Source organism: Pan troglodytes, chromosome 3 (assembly GCF_028858775.2).
Source record: "Pan troglodytes isolate AG18354 chromosome 3, NHGRI_mPanTro3-v2.0_pri, whole genome shotgun sequence".
Classification (NCBI taxonomy): domain Eukaryota; kingdom Metazoa; phylum Chordata; class Mammalia; order Primates; family Hominidae; genus Pan; species Pan troglodytes.
Window position 1 is genome coordinate 168858035 of NC_072401.2, and position 26057 is coordinate 168884091.

At 34.4% G+C, this 26057-nt stretch overlaps 1 protein-coding gene across 3 annotated transcripts in view; it reads right to left on the reverse strand.

Moving 5' to 3' along the window:
- The window catches only part of SPOCK3 (SPARC (osteonectin), cwcv and kazal like domains proteoglycan 3), a 510259-nt gene extending 484420 nt beyond the window's left edge, over positions 1-25839 (reverse strand). Inside the window, exons 1-2 of one of the 3 annotated variants that reach the window (XM_054683476.2) lie at positions 25735-25839; positions 25026-25214 (exon numbers count right to left, since the gene is read on the reverse strand). In XM_054683476.2, the coding sequence (XP_054539451.1) occupies positions 25026-25214 (189 nt within the window). In that variant the 5' untranslated portion in view covers positions 25735-25839. Of the gene's footprint in view, positions 1-25025; positions 25215-25490; positions 25622-25734 lie in introns of those variants that run through there. The other 2 variants (XM_054683477.2, XM_001151431.5) reach the window with 2 other exon arrangements.
- Between the last annotated feature and the right edge of the window lie 218 nt (positions 25840-26057).

Consider the following 26057-nt stretch of genomic DNA (forward strand, 5'->3'; position numbering starts at 1 on the left):
CTTCTCGGACTGGGGTTCCTGTATTGGGTGCCATGATATGGAATGTTCCATGTTACTGGAAATGTAGTGGTTTCTCCTGAACTCCCAATATATCAGTTTTCTAAGTAATATTTGAAAATATTATTTTTAAATTGAAGCAAATATGTTTTTTGATTCTTAAACTAGGTTTTGATGGATGAGTAGAATTTTTCACTAGTACTAGAATGGAACAAAATGCAAAAGGCCTATAAATTTTAAATAAAAATGATATTTCAAAGATATTTCACAATGCTAACACTGAAGAATTTTTCAATCTGATATGGTATGGAAATGAATCATGTTTTCTGTGTTTGGAGGCTAGAAGAAAATCTTTCATGTCTTTGTACGTCCTATGTTCAAAAAATCCCCACTTTCCTTAAAGAGCTCCTGTTGCCCTATCTAGAATACACATTTTCCTCAGTTCTCATTTTCTCACTTAAATAGCCAGATTATAAAATGTGGATGGATGCACCATCCATTACATAGAAGATCAATAATTGTGTACTGCATTACCTGAGAATGCAGGAGCATGTGCTTAGAACACTAGCAAATTGGGGACACTCAGACAACTGGGGACACTCAGACAATTACAATATACAAAAAAAATTTTTAAACCTTAGTGAATTTTGTATTTATAGTTTTTCTAAAATAATGCAAAGTAGACATCATAGGGAAAAAAAGCAGAACTTAATGGGAATTCCTTATACTAATTTCTCACTCTGCTTTCTATTTTGAATTAAATATAGGGCAGTGAAGGGGGACATCACAAGTTGTTCAGGTAGCAGCAACTGCAAAAGTCTTTCTCTGACTTTGTGGATATCCATCAAAATCTGTCAAGGAGGCAATTGTAGGAGCGCTCCTTTGTTTATGAAAATCATCAGCTTAGCAGGTTTTGGAAAGAACTTCAGATCCTAGTCCTAATAATTTTCAGTCTCCTCTGTCTTGACTCTCTATCATTCACAATTTGTTTACGCACATTTAATTTCTTATACCTATGGAACACGCCACGTACTTTTATACCTCTATAATTTTGCACGTGTAGATCCCTGTCAGGTATGCTTTCTTCCACCTGTTCAAAGAACAAACTCTGCTCATTCATCAAAACACAGATTGTCATGGACTCTGTGAGGCCTTCATTGAATCACCTCCCACTACAGATGTAATTTGCATGTACTTATCTGACTTCCATTGTCACAGTGCATTGAATCATTATTCAACATGTCAATCTTTTCAACTATCACAAGGATTCTTCAGGGAGGAGATGGTACGTCTTGGGTAGTGGGCTAAAAGTGGCACACATGATTATTTAAAAACAAAGAGGTCTTTTCCTCTTTACTGACATGTTTTCAATCTCAATGATTATTTATTATAAATTCTGTAAATATTAAAAGATAAATGTGTGTATTTAGCAAAGAAGGACTTTATATAGATGAAGAATGTTTGTTTTTGAAATGATATTTTAGCAATTTATTTTCTAAAGTGTTTTCTCATACATTTGATTGCCTGATATTCATAATAATCCTCTCATTTCCTGAAAAAACAAATATCATTCTCATTTTTAAAGGCTGAGTCATACAAATATATGACTAGCTCGAGAGCAAAATAGGTAAGCGCAGAAGGCTCTCTCTCTCTGTGTATCTCTCTCTCTCTATATATATATATATACACATTTTTAATTTAATATCTGATCACATATTTCAGTTATTGCATAGACACTTCTGATTTATTGGAAAATGATACATCCTCCATATTTTGGAAAACATGCTTAATCTGAATGTGGTTTAATTGCTAAACAATGAACGATTTTTTTTAAGTTCAACTTAAGTTATAAATTATGTAATTGATAATGACAGAAATAATGATTAACATATATTATGTACTTAATATACATAGTTGCATCAGCATGACCTGGATGTGAGACATAGGGTTAAAGGAGATCATTTTGGAGCTTTAAGATTTGACTGCCCCTTGGATTTCGGACTTGCGTGCGGCCTGTAGCCCCTTTGTTTTGGCCAATTTCTCCCATGTGGAATGCGTGTATTTACCCAATCCCTGTACCCCTGTTGTATCTAGGAAGTAACTAACTTGCATTTGATTTTACAGGCTCATAGGAGGAAGGGAACTTGCTTGTCTTAGATAAGACATTGGACTGTAGAGTTTTGAGTTAATGCTGATATGAGTTAACACTTTGGGGGACTGCAGGGAAGGCATGATTGGTTTTGAAACGTAAGGACAAGAGATTTGGAAGGGGCCAGGGGCGGAATGACATGGTTTGGCTGTGTCCCCACCTAAATCTCATCTTGAATTCCCATGTGATGTGGGAGGGACCCTCTATGAGGTAATTGAATCATGGGGGCAGGTCTTTCCTATGCTGTTCTCGTGATAGTGTATAAGTTTCATGAGATCTGATGGTTTTAAAAAGGTTAGTTTCCATGCACAAACTCTTTTCTCTTGTCTGCCACCATGTGAGACATGCCTTTCACCTTCTGCCATGATTGTGAGGTCTCTCAGCCACATGGAACTCTAGGTTCATTAAACCTCTTTCTTTTGTTAATTGCCCAGTCTCGGGTATGTATTTATCAGCAGCATGAAAAAGGACTAATACATGTACATATTGGAACATAGTAAATATAGTACTTTTCATTTTAACAACAGACAAAAGCATACTTTTAATCAATTGTTTTAGTGAAGCAATTTTCCTTTGCTGAGCTATGCAGATATAAAACAGAAACTTCAAGACCTATTTGCATTACTATTTACCAAATTGTTCAAATTGCTATACAATGGACAGTGTAAACATACTGACTCCAGCATCATTAGGCAAATCTCTGACCACTATTATCTGTTTGTCTGCTTATTCTGGCTTTCTGGAAAATAATGACAATAATACCTACAATACAGGGTTGTTATTAATATAAACAAACACATAATAAATGACAAAACCTGTTCTAATATATGCCTTTACTCCAAAGCACTACACTCTGTGTTGTGTTCATTTTAGATTTTTCAGTACAGTTTTGTTTTGTTTATTTGACTTTTTAAAAAAGATTTACTTTTTTTTTTTTTGAAACAGAGTTTCTTTCACTCTTGTTGCCCAGGCTGGAGTACAATGATGTGATCTCGGCTCACAGCAACCTCCGCTTTCCAGTTGCAAGAGAATTTCCTGCCTCAGTCTCCTGAGTACCTGGGATTATAGGCGCCTAGCACCATGCCTGGCTACTTTTTGTATTTTTTGTAGAGCCGGGGTTTCACCATGTTGGCCAGGACTGGTCTTGAACTCCTGACCTCATGATCCACCCGCCTCGGCCTCCCACAGTGCTGGGATTACAGGCAGGAGCCATGGCGCCCAGCCAAAGATTTACTCTTATACCTCTGAATATAGACAGAAACCTGGACTCAAGAAAATTTTGATGATTTTAACCTAAACCATATTTTTCTATTCCTATTGCTTTGATAATAGCACAAGTTGTATCTGTCTCAGTAAACTATTTAATGTAATTCAGAGAACCAACAGCCAAGGGACACATTTCTCCACCCACTACATCATAATAGAGAACAGAAATCATATTCAATTCAAAATACATTTAGAGCCATTTCAAAATTGATAAAGTACATTTTTCCAATTTGCTTACATAATGTCACTAGAAAATTATACTCTAGGGTATTAGAAACAGTGTGGTCAAGGTATTTTAGAAAATTAGAGTGACTTTTGAATATTTTCAAGCTACATGACAAAATACAAAACAAATGAAACATAGAGCATTTGTCCATGTGCCTTTAAGAATTACCTTAGAACATTTGGTTTGGCCACTACCCCTGTCTGTAGTGAAGATGCTGGAGCACAATCTACATCTAAGCATTTTCCAGACGTTTATTTACAGAAATGTTAATACTGTCACTGGCAGCATGTGATTGAATCGTTTAAGTTTAGATAGATGGCCTGGTGTCAGCCTATGCTCATTGATGGCAAAGTAAATGGCAAAGTTGCTTTTCTAGGCCTCAGTTCCTTGCTAGGGAAAATCAACTTAATGTTTTATTTTTGTCCATGGAATAAAACTGTTTACATGTGCAATTTCTTCCTGTGTTTGTGCAAAAACAGATGCAATTCTGTGTTACGTGGAGCCAAAATGCCAGAGAGATAGGTCACAGTTTATTCAAAATTGTAACTATTTTTAAATCTTTTCTGCTATTTGATGATATTAAATATTCTTGCTTTTTTCATGTCACAAATTGCATTAATGATAACATTATAAAAAAGGTTATGTGATATTATAAAATTAACTCTCCCTATAAGTGAGAAAACTTTAATACTTAACAAGAAAATTTTCTTTTATTTTGGTGGTCTTTCATTTTGTCTTTTCGCCAATATCATCTGCTACTTTATGGATAAAATGGAGCTAGAGTTTGAAACATAAACACTATTACCAGAAATATTCATTTAAATATAATGGAGGAAACAGAAATCTCTTTTTCCTCCATGATCAATTTCAACACCAATTATAAGTCAAAACATCAAGGCTTCAATATAAATACATTCAACTACCTTGCATTACCAGTGTTTGATGATGAAATCCTAAAAGATGACACATGGTGAATCTTGAATCTTTAGAAATTTTACAAAAGAGCACAAAATATATAACATATCAGATCACAATATCAATAAGCAGTCACCATAAAAAATTGTAAACGTCAAGGTGGCATTTCATCACACAGATGACTTAATCTATTGTACTGTCACAAGACTGCTTGATTTAAATATTTTTCTTTTTTATTATGATGAAAATTGAAACATTATAATCCTGTACTATAAAATGCTATGGTAATATTCAAGCAATTGGAGTGCATGATTTGATACCAAATTATGTTCTCAAAAGCCTCATTTCTGCTTTTGATTTTATGAGTGTAGATGCAAAGATGCAACCTTTATTATATTGGTTGAGGATGTCTTCCAACATGTAAATTTAGAAAAGGTTTTAAGAATATAGCAAAGCATACCATCATGAAACCACCCAATAGGTAGCAGTTGTAATGGTTTCAGTATTGTATTTGTTGTTACTACTGTTTTTATGTAGTTTAAAGAATAAAATACCTATAAAAATATTTGTCGTTATCTTTTTTAAGTAACTATATAGCATAGATTATAAACCCACTTGTCTCTCATTAGTATTTTAGATTCTCCAGAGTTGAATGCATAACACTATAACATTATCAGCAAATAGAAAAAAACAGTTTTGCGAGAAATTATGATTTCAATTTTGTTTGGGGTACTAAAAACACTGTCATTTTTAAAATTCATGACTACAACTTCACATTACTTAATATACATTAGATTATTTGTCTTCTCAATAACAATCATTTGGTTTTTCCCAAGTGATTGTTCTTACCATTTTTATTATAAAATCAGGTTTAAAAGTTATCTTAAAATAGATGCTTTTCCAGGAAAAATAAAGTCTATAAATTTCACTTTTCTGTAATTTTACACACAGAGAATGAATCTTAGGGTGAATCTTAGAATGAATCATTTGAGTCTTAATAGCAGTTCACCAGTGTTTCTTCTTACCTAAAATGTTTCTCATTTTTAGAAAGTTTGAGTTCAGACAAGATGCAGTGAGAACCCTTTCTCTAGGTTTGAAAGCTTACCTTGGGGCACCTAATTTATGTGATGACTTACAGCAGAAACCCAGCAGCCTACTGTTGACATTTTCATAGATCAGGAGTTGGCTGCTTGGAAGAGCAAAAACATGTTGCATATGCCATGGCAAACCCTCGATAATATACATATATATATTTACTGTATATATATTTACTATATATTTACTGTAGTTCAAACATGATAGTAAAAAGTTACAGTGTTCTTGTAAAGTAAATGAGAGTTTAAATGCAAAAATCAAAATTTAGGAAAGACTGTCTAGAAATTAAAAATGAATATGTGCTCCGTAACTGCCAGGATCAATAGAAAATTTCTACAGAAGAAATAAGATAAAATGTTGTATTATCAACTAATAATATTAACCTGGGTTGGGGTATTTATACTAACTACTAACTCCTATACCTGATCTGCAAAGAATAGGTTTCAGTTTGCTTCACTTACCCATATTTGAATGTTTTATGACTACTACTCCTTCTGCACTCCTGGAGTGCAAGGTACAGAACTCTTAAGAAACACGGCTGTTTCCACTGCTGACACCGCCTTTCAAAAAGTGCTTCAGGGACTCATGAAAAAGACAGGTTGCATGTGACTATAGTAATCATGGAAGAGGTCATGGAAAAAGGAAAACATAAAAATAAGTCATGAAAAATGAGAATGAGATACATAACAGGACAAAGGCCGCCTTTTCTAGATGAAAAACTCACTGTGAGGAAGACACAAAAAAAGAAAGAGCAGCAAATGTGGCGTGAAGATAGGTGATACCTGATTTGTGTGAAGAATGCATGAAAGAAGAAACAAGGATCCGAAAGCAAATATGGTTTGGAGGCAGGTAGTGAAGAGCTTTTGGATTTGGGAATAGGAAATGTGGATGTTGTTTGGTGTTGATGTTTGAATAGAAAGCTTCTGGTAAGACCTGTCTATCATCAGGAACATCCTGGCTGCCTGTGAAAGAGCTCACACTGCAGTATTACCTTGATGAATTTCCCACCATCCATGATTTGGCCTTCAGCCCTAAAGCCTCAGAAACCTTGTTCTGTTAGCAGAAAACATGTTTCAGGAAGACTGGTACATTTGCTCCCTGAGGCTGAGCTACATTAAAATCAGAAATTTGCTGGGTGAGCATGGAATTGAAGAAAGGAAAATTTTTGACCTGTACATGTTGTAGAGCATTAGAGTAATGTTAGAAATGACCACTGTCTTTCCTTAGTACTGGCAAAGGTTGCCTGGGTAAATGATTTTTCTGTGTCTCACTTCAGACTTCTTCTGATGAACAGCCACCCTCCAAGTATATGTTACAATATTTGAAGAGTCTCCAGTAGACTTAGGAATCACATGATCTCCCTCTAACGTGACTATACATATATATGAACTGATCCATTATGTGGAGTTTGCGGTTTATCCCACCGAAAAAAATACCGTTTACAGATTTTTGGAAGGCAACTTACAGTTGCAGCTATATGCAATCCTGTTCTGTAATAAATTAAAAGATGAATAGAAGATTTTAAACAGAAGAACAAGATCAGAACTATGATTTGGGAAAAAAATAATTGATCAAAAAAGTATTACTGGTGCTTGCAGGCAGGGAGAAGCCTGAAAACATGAAGGTTATCTACAAGACTAGCCTAAGGGATGGATAATGAGGATCTGGCCCAAAGAAGAGTGAACAGTCTTGGATTTGAAAAATACTGCAGAGAAGACCCTGACAGGATATGCAAGTGATGTGATTGGGAAAGCTGAGGAGGAAGACAAGAGTCCAAGATATCATCAATAATAAACTTCCTGTAATAGCAAGGTCATTTAAATTTTTTTTTTGCACAGCTTTAAGAGTTGTATTCTGTAGTAATGATGGCATTGCACAACTCACTTTTACCTACGTTTTAAATAATCACAGCTGAGAACTGTGAATTCTCTGAATATTATACACAATTTTTTGTATATCTAAGTATTTTCTGAAAAAGTGACCATAGATATCCTCAAATTCTGAGTTTCTGCGCCCCAAAATAATTAAGGATTTTTGGCCCAGAAGATTAGCTTTGGAAAAGCATCAGTTTAATACATGTAGAAACACTTTATTATGTTGCAAAAGTAAACACTCATAACTGAATGACAATAGTACAGAGAAATCCTAAAATAAATATAAATAAGATCAGAGACTAGAGATAAACTACATTGCCAAACTAAACACATGTACAAATTGCCTTATCCAATGGCTTTGTTAAAGAACAAAAAACAATTTGTTAAACACTGTGAAAAAAAATTTATGTGGCTACTTTATTTGCCTTTTATTAATGAATGTAAACTTTAAAAAGAATTAAACAAAAGTTTGTTAAATAATAATTTGAATATCCTTAACAAGTTGGACAATTTTATTTACAAGGTTATTTCAGTTAAAAATTGTAATACAGTTGACCCTCTGTATCCATGAATTTCACGTCCATGCATTCAACCAACCACAGGCTGAAAATACCGAGGAAAAAAGGAACGGATGGTTGCCTCTCTACTGAACATGTACAGATGTTTTTTTGTTGTTGTTTCTAGGTATTTTTTCCTAAAAAATACAGTAAAGCAACTATTTACATAGCATTTATATTGTATAAGGTATTATAAGTACTCTAGAGGTAATTTAAAGTGTATGGGAGAATGAGTGTAGGTTACATGCAAATACTACATTGTGTTATATAAGGGACTTGAGGATCCATGGATTTTGGTATCTCTCCTGGTGGGGGTGTCCTGGAACTAATTCCCCATGGATACTGAGAGAAGACTGTATATGAAAATATTTCAAAAACCTAAAAAATATGCTACTGCAAATTCGTATAACATACAAAATTCTATTAATATGTCGTTTACACAGCTTATTTTGATTATTAGGTGAGTTAGCCAATATTTATTTAAGAAAGAAACTTGGTGGTGGATAATATAACATGTGCCCAACTTAAAACTCAATCTGAAATACATATTTTCACATACTAAATGGCTATACATGATATAAATATTGCAACATTGCTATAAAAATTAAACTATGGATTTTTTATTAGGCCATCTAGGAGGAAGTTATTTAAATATACAGTTTCATTAAAGTAAAAAAAAAAAAGTTAAACCCACAAACCAAAGGGTTTTAGCAAACAACAAACACAAATCAGAAACATCACAGTATAGTCCAAAAATAAAAAGGTGAAAATTAAGTTATGAAAGTCCAATAACTAAGAACAAACTTTTTTTAATTACAATTCCTAAATCATGCAACTACCTACCACTTACAAGAACTACTGCTACAAGAACAAGCTTTCTTATGTTTCTAACATGGCACATTTCTGAATAGCACTTAAAAGCTATTCAGGGGCACATAGGCTGAACAATCAGAAGTCAGGGAACTGCCCTTAGCTAAAAAATAATCGTGTGTTAATAGCAAAGTAAGTGTCTGAGATCCCCAGTAAACATTAACTTGGCCTTAGATGATGTTTTGACGTTTTACTTGACTTCTGATCCTAGTTCAAGAGTAGCAACTAGCACCAGGGGTGCTTTTGTCACCTTTGAGGGTGATGCCAAAGATCCTCTAGAATCTACACATTAGAGCAAACAGCATATTCAATAAAGAGGCACTCCTTCCAAGAATAAACATAAGACTTCTTGTAGCAAAGCCAGGTAGCTTTCAGCAACTCAAAGCAAACAAAGCAGTTCTGAAATTAGATGTCCAGATCTCATTCACTGACCTAAAAACTGCCTATGCTTCTCAAACATATTCAAAACTTGGTTCATGGTATACATTTAAAAATTTTTAATATATTTTAGTCCCTAAAAACAAATGTGGGATTTTTTTCCTATCTTGACCACTAATTTGTTATCTGAATTAAACATGTCATTCTCCATAGACAACCTTCCCATTTTAAAAAATTTTTATCTAGAAAAATATGTAAACGAAAGACAAAAAAAAACTTTAAATTCTGAAATAAACAATTTTAAATGACAATAACATTAGCAAAGAAAGTTAGCATATTTAATCAAAAAGAAATTCCAAGGATAATGTACTAAGTGTGTGGTCTATGTACAAATGCTCCTTTGCCTAGTGTTACTTTCAAATTTCACAGCTTCCAAACTAGCACTTCCTAGTTATCAGTGTGGAGTGTGCCTTTAATTCACTGTTTCAGTAAGTACAATAGTTCTTTAAAACTATAAAGTGTATAACATCTCAACTCCAAAAAAATATATTTTATGTCAAGGAAAAATGTCTCAGGTAATACTAGGTTAATGCTGTTGATACAATGTTCTAGAAAAGTTTTGCCTCAGGGATTGTTCATTTTAGATGAATCTGACTGCCTCAGGGACATCCGAGGAGAATATCAGATGTTGCCAAGGGCACCTCAGGCAGCCTTACTGGAAGACTAGGAGGTTGTCTATAATTTCGCACTATACTGTATGCCATGAAAGGCTATAAATATTGTCTTGATATTCTAAAACTGATTCTCAGCCGATGCTAATACCATGTGCCAAGGCAATTAGCAAGCTCGTATTTCAGAGTATCTTGCCTATTGTACCCTATGTAAATATTTTGAAAGTCACAAAGTAGTTTGGTAATAGAAAAGCAAAAGTGAGCTGTGATTAACGGACTATCAAATTACCATTTTTAGGAGGTATATCTAATATTTTACCAGTATTCAGGCGCACAATGTCCTGCAATGTTTTACATATCAGAAGACAATTAATTAGATTGAGTTTTGGCATTTTTGGTTCCTTTCTCATTCCTGCTAAATGAGCTTTTACTTATGCTAAGAATAAAGAACTCACAAAATTATCTAGAACACTCAACATAAAGATTTCAAGTTGACTGAAAGATTTATTTTAATTTTCGTTACAGAATATTCCATATAACCATTTATTTCACATAAATACTTAGTATAAAATTTAGCATTAAGTTCTCTGTAACTTAAAAATAAATTACAGAAATCACTGAATTTTAATTTACTCAAATTTATATTTTCTTCAGTGTAGCAGCAAATTAATTTTGCTTTTTTGCTAAAATCTCCAAAACAGAACCCATGTTCAGTGTCATTGTTCATAATATCTTAAATGAAATTCTAGACGTAGAGGACTTCAAAATATATGTAGACAACAAAATATTCTTAAAAACTTACATATATTCCACCCTATCTTATATATGATAGGATTTCATTTTTTTAAGCCAATAACATTACATCTGTCTTTGATATTCAACATGGAAAACAGAAAACTATGTTTTCTACTAGGACAGAGATTGCTTGGTTTTCTCAGAACCCATTCAGCAATGGTTACACTTATGTTGTATTACAAATGATATGTATGTTGATTACATATGATAATAAGTTGTGAATCCTAGAATTTAATTAAAGAAAATAATTCCTTTTTCCATTTTACATAATTTGATAATATGAAGAAGTCAAATTCTCTTCAGCCAAGAAAAGGAGGGGGTGGTGGCACAACTGTAGAAATTAAAAATTAGGCACAGTAACACTTAAAAAACAGCTTCTGAAGATGTTAAACTTCTAATCCAAACAACAGAAACTGTAAGAACTTTTTTTTTTTTTGAGACAGGATCTCACTGTGCCATCCAGGCTGCAGTGCAGTGGTGTGATCACGGCTCACTGCAGCCTCTACCTCCTGGATCACGCAACCCTCCCACCTCAGCCTCTTGAATAGCTGGGACAACAGGCATGTGCCACCATACCCAGCTAATTTTTTTTTTTTTGAATTTTTGCTGAGATGAGGTCTGGCTTTGTTGCTCAGGCTGGTCTCAAACTCCTGGCCACAAGTCATCCTCCCACCTTGGCCTCTGGAAGTTCTGGAATTAACAGGCGTGAGCCATCCCACCCAGCCTAGTATTTCTTTTAACAGCTATTTCTGACCACATAAGATATTCAGACCTGCACTTTGATATCAGAAAAGGTCAGTAATAAAAATGCCAGTAATATGCTGTTGCCAAATATAGTACCTCTGTAGGGATAAACATTACTATTTGAACAGTATGTGATTTGAAACTACTGACATTTGTAAGACTAATGAAGGACAGGCAACTAGAAGTTTCCTACTGCAGCTTCAAGATATACGGATCAAATTATAGCAAGATCATATTCTGTATAAAGGACAATAAATTCTAATACAAATTGCAAACCTTAATCAATTCCTTGGTCTAGCAGGTAAGAAAATAGACAGTCAATGTGACCGTTTAAAAGGACCAACTTTATGTCAAAAGATAGAAAACCAAGCCAGGCACAATGTGCCACACCTGTAACGCCAACACTCTGGGAGGCTGAGGCGGGAGGATGGCTTGAGCCTAAGAGTTTGAGACCAGCCTAGGCAACAAAGTGAAACCCCAGTCTCTACAAAAAGTTAAAAAAAAAAAAAAAAAAATTAGCCACACCTGGTGGTACATGCCTGTAGTCCCAGCTACTTGAAAAGCGAAAGTGGGAGGATCACTTGAGCCCAGGAATTTCCCGCTGCAGTGAGCTATGATGACACCACTGCACTGAAGCCTGGGCAACAGAGCAAATTGCTGTCTCTTAAAAAATAAATAATATAATATAATACAACAAAAAAAGCAATTTGAGCTGTCTGTAGTAACTGTTTTAAAGTGGTCAACTGTTAATTTTAAAAAAACATGGTCTTTAGAGTTAGAAAGTCGTTTCAAACTTCACTGATTTTGAGCAGGTTGATTAAGCTTGCTGATACTGAGTTACTTTATTTGTGAAAGAAGATTAATAATCTCTACTTTTATGATTGTTAAAAGATTTTACCAAAAAGTAAAACATGTAACCCAATTAAAAATGGGCAAAGGACTTGAGCAGACATTTCTTCAGAAATGCTGTACAAGTGGCTAACAAGTATATGAAAATATGCTCAACATTACTAATCATTAGGGAAATGCAAATCAAAACCACAATATCAACTCACATCCATTCAGATGGCTACTAACAACAACAACAACAAAATGTAAATTAACAAGTGTTAGCAAAGGTGCAAAAAAATTGGAACACTTATCCATTGTGAGTAGGACTGTAAAACAGCGTAACCACCACGGAAAACAGTATGGCAGTTCCTAAAAAAATTAAAGACAAAATTATCAGATGATCCAGCAATTCCACTTCTGAGTATATATCCAAATAACTGAAAGCAGGATCTTGAAGAAATATTTGCATACCTATGTTCATAGCAGCATTATTTACAATAGCAAAGAGGTAGAAGTAACCCAAGGTTTTTTATTGACAGATAAGTGGATAAATGTAAAATATACATACAATGGAATATTATTCAGTCTTTTAAGAAAAAGGAAACCCTGTCACATGCCACAACATAGATGAAACTTGAGGATGTTATGCTAACAAAAGCCAGTCACAAATAGACAAATACTGTTGTTCCACCTATATATCTAAAGTAGTCAAATTCATAGAAACAAAAAGTAGAATGGTTGTTACCAGGGGCTGGAGGAAGGGCGAAATGGGATGTGGTTAAATGAGTATAAAGTTTCAGTTCTGCAATGAAAAAGTTCTGGAGATTGGTTGCAAAACAATGTGAATATACTTGACACTACTGAATTATACACTTAAAAATGGCTATAGTAAATTTTATGTAGTGCTTTTTACAATTAAAAATTATATATATTTATATATAAACATATATATTTATATATAAACATATATTCATATATGAATATATAATATATAAACATATATATTATATATTCATATATGAATATATAATATATAAACATATATATTATATATTCATATATGAATATATAATATATAACACGTATGTTATATATTCATATATGAATATATAACATATATTTATATGAATATATATATTATATATATTCATATATGAATATATAACATATGTGTATATATTATATATTCACATGTGAATATATAATATATACACATATGTTATATATTCACATGTGAATATATAATATATACACATATGTTATATATTCACATGTGAATATATAATATATACACATATGTTATATATTCACATGTGAATATATAATATATACACATATGTTATATATTCACATGTGAATATATAATATATACACATATGTTATATATTCACATGTGAATATATAATATATACACATATGTTATATATTCACATGTGAATATATAATATATACACATATGTTATATATTCACATGTGAATATATAATATATACACATATGTTATATATTCACATGTGAATATATAATATATACACATATGTTATATATTCACATGTGAATATATAATATATACACATATGTTATATATTCATATGTGAATATATAATATATACACATATATTATATATTTATATATAAACATATATATTTATATATGAATATATAAATATATAAACATAGATATATATTTATATATGAATATATAAATATATAAACATAGATATATATTTATATATGAATATATAAATATATAAACATAGATATTATGTTTATATATGAATATATAAATATGTAAACATATAATATATAATACATATTTTATATGAATATGTATTATATTTTATATATGAATATATATTTTCTATATGAATATATATTATATTTTATATATGAATAATGTATATTTTATATGTGAATATATAATATAATATATATTTTATATTCATTTATAAATATATGTATATATTCATTTATAAATATGTATTTATATATTCATTTATAAATATGAATATTCATATATAAGCATATATATTTATATATGCTTATGTATATTATGTTTATATATAAATATATATTTATAGAGGGAGATATTATATTATATATAGAGAGAGATATATATATTAAAGTGGGATAATATATTTAAAGTGCCTAGCATATAACACAGACCCAAAACAGCATTAACAGATGAAGAAGCATTACTCTTCTGTGTTTAAGGACAAAGTCTTTGGAGCCAAAATTCTACTACTGGAGAGAGCCCTGACTGATACTAGCTGTGTGATCTTGGCCCTGAGTTTCCTCAGCTGCACAATGGATTAACAGTTGCACATTCCATATGGGGATATTACTAATTAATACTTTTTAAAAACTAGTCAGGCACAGTGAATCATGCCTGTAATACCAGCACTTGGGGAGGCCAAGGTAGGAAGATCACTTGAGCCTAGAAGTTCGAGACCAGCTTGGGCAATATAGCCAGTCCTTATTCCTAAAAAATTAAATTAAAAGTGAACTTATAATACTCCTTGCATGTGATATGCTGTATTAAAGTGCTTGTTATTATTATATTATTATCAATTTCTAGACAAGGAAGAGTCTGTCATATTTTTATTATAAATTTTTAGTACTTACCTCATTTGATATTTTGGGTGAGTGCATTTTTACCATCATCATTCTCTACAGCCATAGTGAGTCAAATTTTGAGTACCCTATTCACATATAAAATACAGACTATTTGTGGATTTAACTTATTTTTAAAAGTAATTTGGTTAGAAAACAGCCATTAATTAAATTAAAAGATTTTAAAATTATTTCCATCAAATATCTAATAAAGTTGTATTTATAAATTCTGACATCATAGTTTTCTAACACATATTTTTTCATTTTTATTATCTTTGTCATCTTGCTTACTATATACATGTTTAGTGCACTATTAAAGACATTGTGTTTAAATTTAATTACCATAGTTAGCTGGAATTTTCAGAGAATAAAATAAGACAAAAAGAGGAATCGATGAAAAAATAGTATGGAAAAGTTAAAATAGAGTTTATTTGTCCTTGCATATTCAAAAATGTAGATAAAGATGTGGGATATTTTACTGATGAAATGCTATAACAATCTGAAAATAGAAACATTAACATATAGTTCATTCTAAATCCACATAAAAAAGCTTAAGAGAATGCTGTGGAAAAAGAAGCAATTTTTGTATATACCACTCGTTATTTGATTGTTTAAAATAGCCACGTATATCAAATGTAAGTTTTTTCCTAATTAATTTCCTAATCAACAGTAAACCAAGCTACCAAATGTTCAAACTTAACAAAAAATATATATAATACAGATAAATGCAATAAAAAGATACTTAAACTTTTTTTTTTTTTTTTTAAGACCGAGTCTTGCTCTATTGCCAGGCTGGAGTGCAGGCACATGATCTCAGCTCACTACAACCTCTGACTCCCTGGTTCAAGCAATTCTCTTGCCTCAGCCTCCCGAGTAGCTGGGATTACAGGCACGTGCCACCACAGTCAGCTAATTTTTGTGTATTTAGGAGAGATGGGATTTCACCATGTTGGCCAGGATGGTCTCGATCTGCTGACCTCAAGATCTGCCCACCTCGGCCTCCCAAAGTGCTGGGATTACAGGCATGAGCCACCACACCCGTCCAAAACTTTCTTTTCTATATTGAAATAACATAATTTAAATAATCAATAACTTTTCTAATCAAACCGTTATGAAAACAGAATACTGAATTTAATTATCTCTGTTTTACAACAAGAGTGATAATATGGCTTAAAAGTTTCCAAAATATACAAGCCACATATAAAAACAGGAAGAATCTACCTCACACAGATTAAGATTATTATTATTTATTCAACATGATGCTTTTAAAACCAATAAATGAACTAATGAAATATAATGGTGCTATTTCTGAATGAGGGAATAAAAATTTTTATTAGGCCATTATTCTTAATTTATAAATAGAAAAATCTGCAATATATATTCGGAGGTGGGAGACAACATTTCTGATTCAGACCATTATTTCCTCGATAAAGGAAACAGCTTGTGAGCAGAAAATTGAAGGCCAGATAACTTCTGGTGGAAGAATATTAGGGAAAGCATCAATCCTTTGGGAGAAATGACATGACTGCAAGGGAAAAATAACTTTATGAAGACTTTTTACCTACCCTTTTACCTTACATATTTGTATACTATATTATTACTATTATTAATTTAATTATGTGTAACATATTAAGCAAAATTATATAATCATCCCTTGTAATATAATCATGCCATGAATATATATGAAAAATGATAAATAAATAGGAACGTTTTTCTGTAGCAAGTATGAAGATGGAAAAACTCAAGGATCTCTCCAAAAAACAAAACCTGATAGACAGTGCAATTCATCATCTCTGTTTATGATTCAGTTAAGAAGTTCAGGCATTCTAATGGCCAGTAATCTCCCATGTTAAGAAAAAAAAAAAATCTAAAGAGTAAAGCCTGTATGGGAATTCTGGCAAATCTGATTTGCTGCAGTTTTTATTTCCTAACTGTCCCAGAGATACTAGAACCAAAAAGATTGTTTTCTTTGCTTTCAAGCCTAAGAGCTGCATGAACCTGGCAAGGGTGTCACTTCTAGTATTATTTCAGCAAAATGTTATTAGTGGTACTTTCCTTTTTCTGCATCAGAGGAAATACACCAGTAACAGCAAGAAAATATCCTGTTCTTTGACTAAGAGATGTGAGAAGTAAATTCTGATTCTTGCCCACCAATCACCATTAATGCCTTAACACAGGGAATTCCATTCCTATGACCAAAGCTCTACAGCTCAAAAAGATTTCACAGAAGTCATGCTAAATGATTTCACTAAAGGAAAACAGCATTGGTAAGTAGATTCAGGCTCTCCTTAACATGGTAGCTTTTTGGACACTCTGCTTTGGTTTTGACCTTCGAAATTTCCTTTTAGAAATTAGCACTCTACTACTTACTACTAAACTCCTGCATCTAGAACAGGAGGTACTAGGTGTCATAGTTTTGGCCCAGCAAGCACTACTCAAGCATGTCCATCATGGCTAAGGGGATACTGGGATAATATGGAATTTGGAAGAAAGATTGATTAGGGAGGCAAACAACTGACAGGCAATGATAAAAAACATTCCCATCAGAGGACACGGGGGTGGAGACTGAGAATATTTTCAAGAGATATTTAGATGATTGAAAGAGCATAACCAGATACCGTAGTTACCAACATTTTCTCCAAGTATTGAGTATCGCTTGCTTTCTTTTAGTGCTGATCATTCCCATTAAAGATTAAATTTCCCAGTATCCCTTGTAGCTGGGTGTTGACATGTAACTAAGTTCAAGCCTGTAGGATACAAGTAGAAGTAATGTGTGATGACTTTCAGGTGAATTCTGGGACAAGGTGATTGTCCTAGATTTTCTCTTAAACGCCTCCTGTTAGATAGGAAATGGCCATTAATAGAGAAGCTTGCTTAAGGGAGTAACCCTGAAAGCCCAGGCCTGGACACCCGTTTCTTGATGGTCTCATGCTTGCAAAAGAGAATTCTATCGTTACTCGGGTACTCTGATTCAGGGTCTCCTTTCTGCAGGAACTTAACCTCTCTCTAACCAACGCATTGGCAGTTGTAAGTGAGGTGGAAGAGAAAGAAATAAATCTGAACTGTCAGTAAAGTATCTGGATTTACCTATACAACCATTAATTGAAGTTCAGTAGTTGAAGAAGAAAGGGAAGATGCTAGTGCTTGATATTACCTATTAGGCAGCAAAAATATTTAAAGATGTTAGAGCAACACAATTATGTTGTTGAAGAGGAACTATGGAAAAAGGAATTGAACCAATTGGCCGAGGGAGCACCATGATGCCTGTCATTGTCATCTGCTGTTGACCATTCTAAAACTGGACACGACAGCTTGGACACGGCATTTCTATTTTGGCACGTTTTGGAACTTATAGGGCTAAAGTGGTTCAATACTTATAACTTTATATTTTATAAAAATTGAAATTTTATTTAAATTACAAAACTGGGCTTGAGGTGGCCAGAAATTGAACTGACCAGTAAAAGACAACACAGTTCTAAAAAACCTTTAGGTAAGGATTTTTCAGTTGGCAATGTATATTGAATATAATGTCACCTCATTTAGTAAGTATTTTCTAGTGATAACTCTGAGACAATTATTGTGGTAATACTAGGCGAGTTGTAGGATTGTGGAGAGGAAGGGAGACTACGATCTGTAGCTGTAGGGAGTTCACAGTCTAATGGGGTGTCCAAATCTGTAAACTAGAAGAGGTAGAAAGAATAGAAAAGATGAAATGATTTTCATAAATGAAAAAAGACATATAAATACTCCAGGAGCTTACAGGACTTGGATAGTATTTACAGAAGTCAAAGATCAGCCTTTAAAAATAAGTACATAAAATGAAATAAAATTATGACCCAGATCATGAAAACTAAAGTTGTGTAAGAACATAAAATGTCACTCTGAGTCACAATCATAAGATCTAAAAGCATCCAACCCCAAAGTCTTACTGTCAGAGTAGCAACATAAATGCTCTATAGCGGTACACGATGTTCCTTTTGTATATCTAGCTAAAAAGTTTAAATATATAATCCCAAGCAAGCTGACTAGCTGTAAGAAACAGAAAAGCACACTGTGTCCACACATGTAACAGTAAATGAAATCATCTTAAGTTATAAGATGCAGAAAACCTAACCAGGAAAAGAAAAAAAATAAATAAAGAAACCTAACATGTCTTAACATTTTGGGGGTGGCTAGATGGATGTTGGCTTTCTACTCAACATGTTATGTGTAATAACTATACACATATCTGGTGCATACAAAAAACCTATAGCACAATATATAATTGCCTCTGCTTTCAGATTAATCTGTTGTCAACTTGACATACACACATAACACATATATGTAGATATACATTTATGCATGAATCTACACACATAAATACATATAAACATATACAACATACATAGAGTAATTTGTTTCTCTTACTTACACTTTTACACTTAGTTACACTTTTCTAGTCATTGACTGGAAGTTATGAAAGCTAGAGGGTTAAAAGTATTGCTTGCTTCTCTTTCATTTCTGTTAGGATGAACACATAGAAAATCGAGTAAAGTTTTGTGATCAATTCATACCTCCTGACAGAATCTGATAATGTGATACCAGCTCTAGCTAAGATTCCCTTCAGAAACAAGCAGATCAGTGGACATTCTCTGACCTGCCTTCCTTCGTCATGTGATACCTGATGACAAAACCAAACTTAAATCCTGACTGGCAAGCTGGATAGTGGTTGTAGTAGCAGGTTTAAAAAATAGGAGTGTGGAGTTTGTACTGTGATCATGGCTTAACTAGGATCCTGATGACAAAAACAAGAGTCAGGATGCTGCCAGAGTCTAGCCCTTTGCTGCTGTAGTTACTCACTGGTCCCAGAATCATCAAAGATTGCCTATTGCTTCTCTTAAGAGGTCAATTGCCTCTCTCCATTAAATCTCCCCATGATTTAAACAATATGAATAATAGTCCAATAAAAATACTACTGCATGCTACACTCTTCACCAGTTCTGATCTGCAAATATATACACTATATTCACAAGCTTTTAAGAACTAAACCCAGTGCCTGTAATCACCAAAAAAGCAAAAGAAAGAGAGAAAAACACTCATGATAATGCACTCAATTAACTGTGAAGAATTCCCAAGAAATGCCTATGTTCTCAACTACAGTGAAATATAGGTAATTATTACCACAGTTACAAATGTTGTTTCATAGTGAGAAACACTGAAAATGTACATTTTCATAAGAATTGGATATCCATTACTGAGAAAGCATTCTTAAACAGAGAGAACAGTAGTTCACTTTATTAAATATATCCAAATTACGAATAAATCTTTAATTTTATTTTTGATACATATTGTTGAAAAGTATAATAGCACAACTTTGTTGCCAGAAAGGAGGATCCCTCAATGCTAAGAGTATGCCTGTAACTCAAGAAATATAATCAGGGCACATCATAAACCTAAACAAAGTACTGAGACAGCATTCCTTAAAGATTCTCATTGTTTGAATTTTAATGGCCTGTAGAGCCACAGAATACTTTATTTGGAGTAGACATAGAAACAAATTGTTGTATTTACTTTCTAACAACAGTAGAAGTTGATAGACCCTCGAGAATCTTTACCCCTCTGTAGCCCACTAAGTGCCAGGAACTATCCCACACCATCATCCATTATCTCTTAAATAATCTGTGCACTTAAGAGCCTCACCTTAGATGAAAAAGGCAAATAAAAAGAAAAAACAAATTAAGAATGTTCTGCTTACTATTCAACACCCGCAAATCAGGTATTTTTTAAAAGTCAACTTATAATTTGAGTGCCTCTGAGACATGTCAGCCTGTATTTTACATTTTCTCAATATTCTACATGTTCTCTAGCTTACATTAAGGTTAAATCTGTAAAGTTAAACTGTAGAACTTTATTATTACGTTAAATATACTCAAAGGATATTAAACATCACTTAAGGAATAAATGTAAACTGAAGTTGATTATGGTTTCTATAACACTAGTGGTCACCATTCCTTAAAACAAAAAGTTCAGAATGAGCCCCAGGTATTTTTATTGAAAAACAAATTTAATTTAATCTAGAACTATTTGAATTTCCATTAAAGGGTACAATCCTGTTTTTATTATATGAGTTACTTAAAAATTAGCATGGCCATCATTCCTCTTTTTTCTAAGTTTTTATTATATTGATTCCAAAATATAATATTTGAGGGCTTCTCATATTTTATCTTTTTTTGTCATTCCTAATTAATTTATGTATTTCAGTGAAATCAATAATAGATAATTTTGATAATGTTATTATACCATGCATTACTAATTAATTCATTGGTTCCAAATTCCATACTCATTTATTACATGATAAAGGGTATGGTTTAATTAAACTATAAAATATAAATATTTGAAATATGCAATACATAAACCACTTGAGCTAATAATTCAGTTTCCTCATAACGATGCTGATTTCCAGTTTTTCTAATATATTCACAAGAATGGGATGAATGAATCCTTTACTCCTGCTCTGGGAGAAAGTAATGGTACCCCCCAATTTTCCCACTGAGGAATCTTGTGTCCTTAATTTTATCACTAGTCAACAGAGCCCCCCACCAAAAAAAAACCAGCATGTAACCAGTATATCTACTGAATATATACCACTGTTGAGGGAGTTTTTATTTTATTTTATTTCAAAATCACATAATTATAACCTAAGTAAAGCATGCTGGTTCTATCTACTGTACTTATGTTTAAATGTGTTGACTTTTCTGCATCTTTAGATTAAGTGAAATTTGTATGCTTTCCTAAAACATAGATATTAAAATCTTTATCAGAATTTTTATACTAATAACCAAATAAATTAATAATTTTCAAAACAGTGAAAGCTCTTTATGTCTATAACATTAAGCATCATACACTCCAAGCATCCTTCAAAAAGACAACAAAGGTAACAAACTTTATTCAACAGACATTGCTAGCATAGAGCAGTCAAAAATACTTGAGGTTTCTCCTCTGTTAATACCTACTCATTGCAAACTTGTTTCTCCTGTGTTAATACCTATTCACTGTAAGCTTGTCTTTGCTTTCATTGCTTCTCTAGCATTTATATTGAGGAAATCAAGAAAATGAGCCTCAACGGCAGTAGTTCTTATGCTCACCTACTCTCTCGTAACTCTATCCATGCTCTTTGTTCCTAAAGCTTTATTGTAAATCAACTATATTTACATATTTATATTACAAATATATAAAGACTAACATTTATTTTTTAAATTATTCAATTAAAATATAATGCTAAATTGTACTTTTAAATATTATTTAAGATAGTTTTAAAATGTATTTCAAAAGAAGGAACAGTTCAAACTTTCATTAAGGAGTCACTTATTAAACAGTGCTGATTATGTAAAACAGTCACTTTGGAAGAAAAAATAATCATAAGGATTAATCCAAGCAATAATTATGCTGATGCTTTCCAAGGCTTTTTTATAAATAAAATTAATTATATTTTATGGGAAAAAAGCACAAAAGTACTTCAGTTAAATTGTTTCTCAGATAAGAGGTTCAGAATTCCATTTCTTTGCCCTCATATAAAGTGAGTACATAAATCATTATTTGAGATATGAATGCTCATGCAGAACATTTAAAGGCAGATTCATGCAGTATAGTAGTATTTCAAGTAATGCCTTATCGCCATGTGCTTCCAGCTGAAAACCAACTGAAAAATAACATCCTGAGAGCTACAGAAAAGATTATTAAGCTAATGATTCCCCAAAAGGGAAAGAATATGCATAAATAGCAGTGGGGTGGATGGTCTAGATAAGGATTATATATTATGCATTCTGAATTATTATTTGAGAAACCACACTGTCAGCATACCTTTTATCATGTTAATAATAAGCAACAGGTGGTTCAAGGGTAAAAAATGATGGCATTTATCTGCTCCATTCCCTCCGGAAGTCATCTTTGCAAAAACATAACTGTTTTACTAAAATGGTAATACTAAAACCTGATGAAAATTTTTCAAATAAATCAGTATTTATTTTTAGGTGTTGCATATACTTCGAAACAGATATTTGCATAAAATGTATCAGTAAATCCTTTTTAAAATTTATGTACAATTTTGATGGACTTTTTCCTTGAGATCCTAGAAGAATAACTGAGAATGATAGAGCAATAAAATCTCTGTCTCTATAGAAATTGACTCCATAAATTCTAGCATATTTAGCTCTATAGTAGGCAACTCAGCTTGTCTCAATAGTTTAAGTCAAACACATTCACAAACTGTCCAAGTCCCTCAATAATTCAATAAAGTAATTTGAATAAAATAAGAGAATACCAAGTTATTCAAAATTTAAAATACATTTTAGAGAAGAAAGCTTTTATCTCTGCTCTCATTGAAGATAGTAATACTCTTACAATTCTCTCAGCGAAGAATCTTGTGTAGTTGATTTTATCAAAAAAACCCCAAAACAAATAGAAAACAGCATGCAACCAGTATTATCTACTAAATATATCCCATTGTTGAGAGGTCTTTCAAAAATTCATTTCTAGAAGATTTTAAAGCAGCCATTAAATAATGAAATGTCATAATGTCAAACACTGTTCAAATACTGATGAAGTGTTCAATTTTTTTCGTTTTTGTTTTTGCCAAATGAGGGCATGATAAACAAATTTTCTTTAGGTTTAGGAATATCTCACTCGCTATCCTTTTTGCTTGTACTCAATATTGGTGTAAACTTAAAACAAATATGCAACGGGTATTCTTTTATAAGGGCATTTATTTAGCAATAAAATGATGCTTAAGCTTTGTTCATGAAGTATGTAGGCAAAGTTCTCCATTAAATATTCTCAATCAAATGGCTAAACCTAATTTTAAAGTAAAAATTTGTGTTTCTTCAAGAATCCCTCTGCTAGATTTGGCTTGTCAGCTACTTCATGGAGAGGCTGAGAGAATGGGTTAGAGGAGGCAGGATGAAAGCTAGCCTAGGCTCCCGTTTATTTTCCCAAATGGCGACTGAGTCGGAGCTAATGAAAGAAGTTAACTCATCTCCACGTAGGGCACTGCAGATGGACTCCACGAGAAATTCTCTCAAATGTCACGGTAAGGATTGGCAATGTGTCTGGGAATCACTCTCGCTCCAGTTCAGGCCTTCCGCGTTTTAAAGGGTGGGCTGGGGGCGGTATTCAGCCATCAGGGCGGCCTCCTCACTGGGACAACCAAGTTCAAGGCTTCCAGTTGTACCGCGCTCTGTACGTGAGCAGCTCTTACTGGGCTCCATTCAGATCAGGTGAGGAAAATAAAAATGACTGGCGAGCCATGGCCACTAGCTTCAAGTGTGGAAACCTGGCTCCCTCTTAATAACCCTTTTGAAAACTCCCCAGGGGAGTCTACGGTTTAACTCTTTTATCGCTGTCACCTGCAATCCTCCCGCCCTCGCAACCTCTTCCCGCAGAGTTCAAGGCAGTGATTCATTTTGGAATAAAATGTAATCAAATGCATTGCAAAGATGTTCTGGATTAAAGTCATGTCGAAGCACAAATCCGATCGACAATTTTATGTAAGCGGGAGCGTTCAACGAGTCCTTACTGGTGCCGCCAAACATCCTCCCACCCTTGGAGAGCGGGCATTTATAAATCTTACATCTTCCTACCTCCTCCCTCAAATTCCTTAATGGACCATTAGTGACGGGATCGATCCTAGTTACTTTAGTAGCGATACATCGCAAAGGCACATCTGCTGTGTTTACCAGTGCCAGAAACACCATTCAAAAGTTGAGAGGGTAGAGCCAGCACTTTGTAACCTTTGTGGGCCGGGAGGGGGCACAGGGGAGAGCAGGGTGGGGGAGGAAGAGTGGGAACCTGGTGAGACCTGAACTCCTGTGCATCCAAGAAGCAAGCCCTTGAACCAGCTGGGAGGGGGCAGCGCAACTGTGAACTTCCCCAGCAGCCCTGCGCCGCCGCGTTTCCCTAAACCCCTCTCCTCAGAAAACGGAGCCCACTCCCCACCCACACCCGGCGGCCGTGGCCCCCGCCTCGGAGCAGCGCGCGCGTGTGCCCGGGGATGGGGGTGCGCGGAACTTACGTCTCGGAATTTGTTCCACTGTCCGACTTCCTTGTCATACTGAGAGATTGTGGTGAGCCATTGTTTATCATCCAGAAAATTACCGCCGTCCGACCGCCCCCCGGCTGCAGCCACCGCCGCGGCAGCTGCGAGAGACTGACTGCACCAAGCGGCTGCACACACACACAGTACGGCTGACACCTTGAGCATCTGGGAGAGGAGACACAACGGGGGGTGGGGGGGCATGTCAGTGTCAAATAAGGGGTACGAAGCCAGGGGCGACCCTGGAAAACATGCATTAGCAACGACGAGGGTAGAGGGAGGAGGAGACAAGCAGAGGCAAGCGTGTCCCCTCCCCGCAGGCTTTACCCCCAAAAGCCGGGCACTCACACACACGCAGACCCAGGGGAGGAGAGGTGGGTATAAGGAAGCAAGCCCCAGCCGCAGCAGCCCGAGCGGGCACAAAACCGCTTCCTGGCACATCACCTTGTTGTGAGCCAGCACTGTGCTCGCAGCTCCTGCTGGAAATGCAGCCCTGCTCTGCCAACTCGCTGCTTTCTGGAGCTGCTGCACGCGCCGCCGTCTCGAGCCGTCCACTCAGCTCCCTGCGCCCGGCGCGCTCCCCCCATCTCCTCCCTCCCTTCGCGCGCGGATCTCCAGCTTACTCCCCTCCGTTCCCCCTCCCTCCCCGACCTCCGTTTTTTTCCTCTTCCACCTCCTCCTATCCCACCTTCCTCTCGCTGGATCCCAGCTGCAGTTGGCTCCGGATAGGACGCTTGGCTGGAGCCAGAGGACGAGGTAGCTCCTAGCCTAGGAATCCTTATCTGCTTTGTAACCTCTCCCCTCCAGAAGAGGTTCTCATGTTCGCGAGACAGCCAGCTCATTCTCTGCTCCTGGATTTAACACAAAGTGTACTATCTCTCGCAGTTGCCTCTGCTCCACAATTTCCAGGGTTGTCAGGCAGACGTGAGAAACAAGATCTGAGGAAAACTTTATGCATCAATAAATAAGAATACCTGGACTTCCTACCCTGTAAAGCTCCTGAACTCAGCT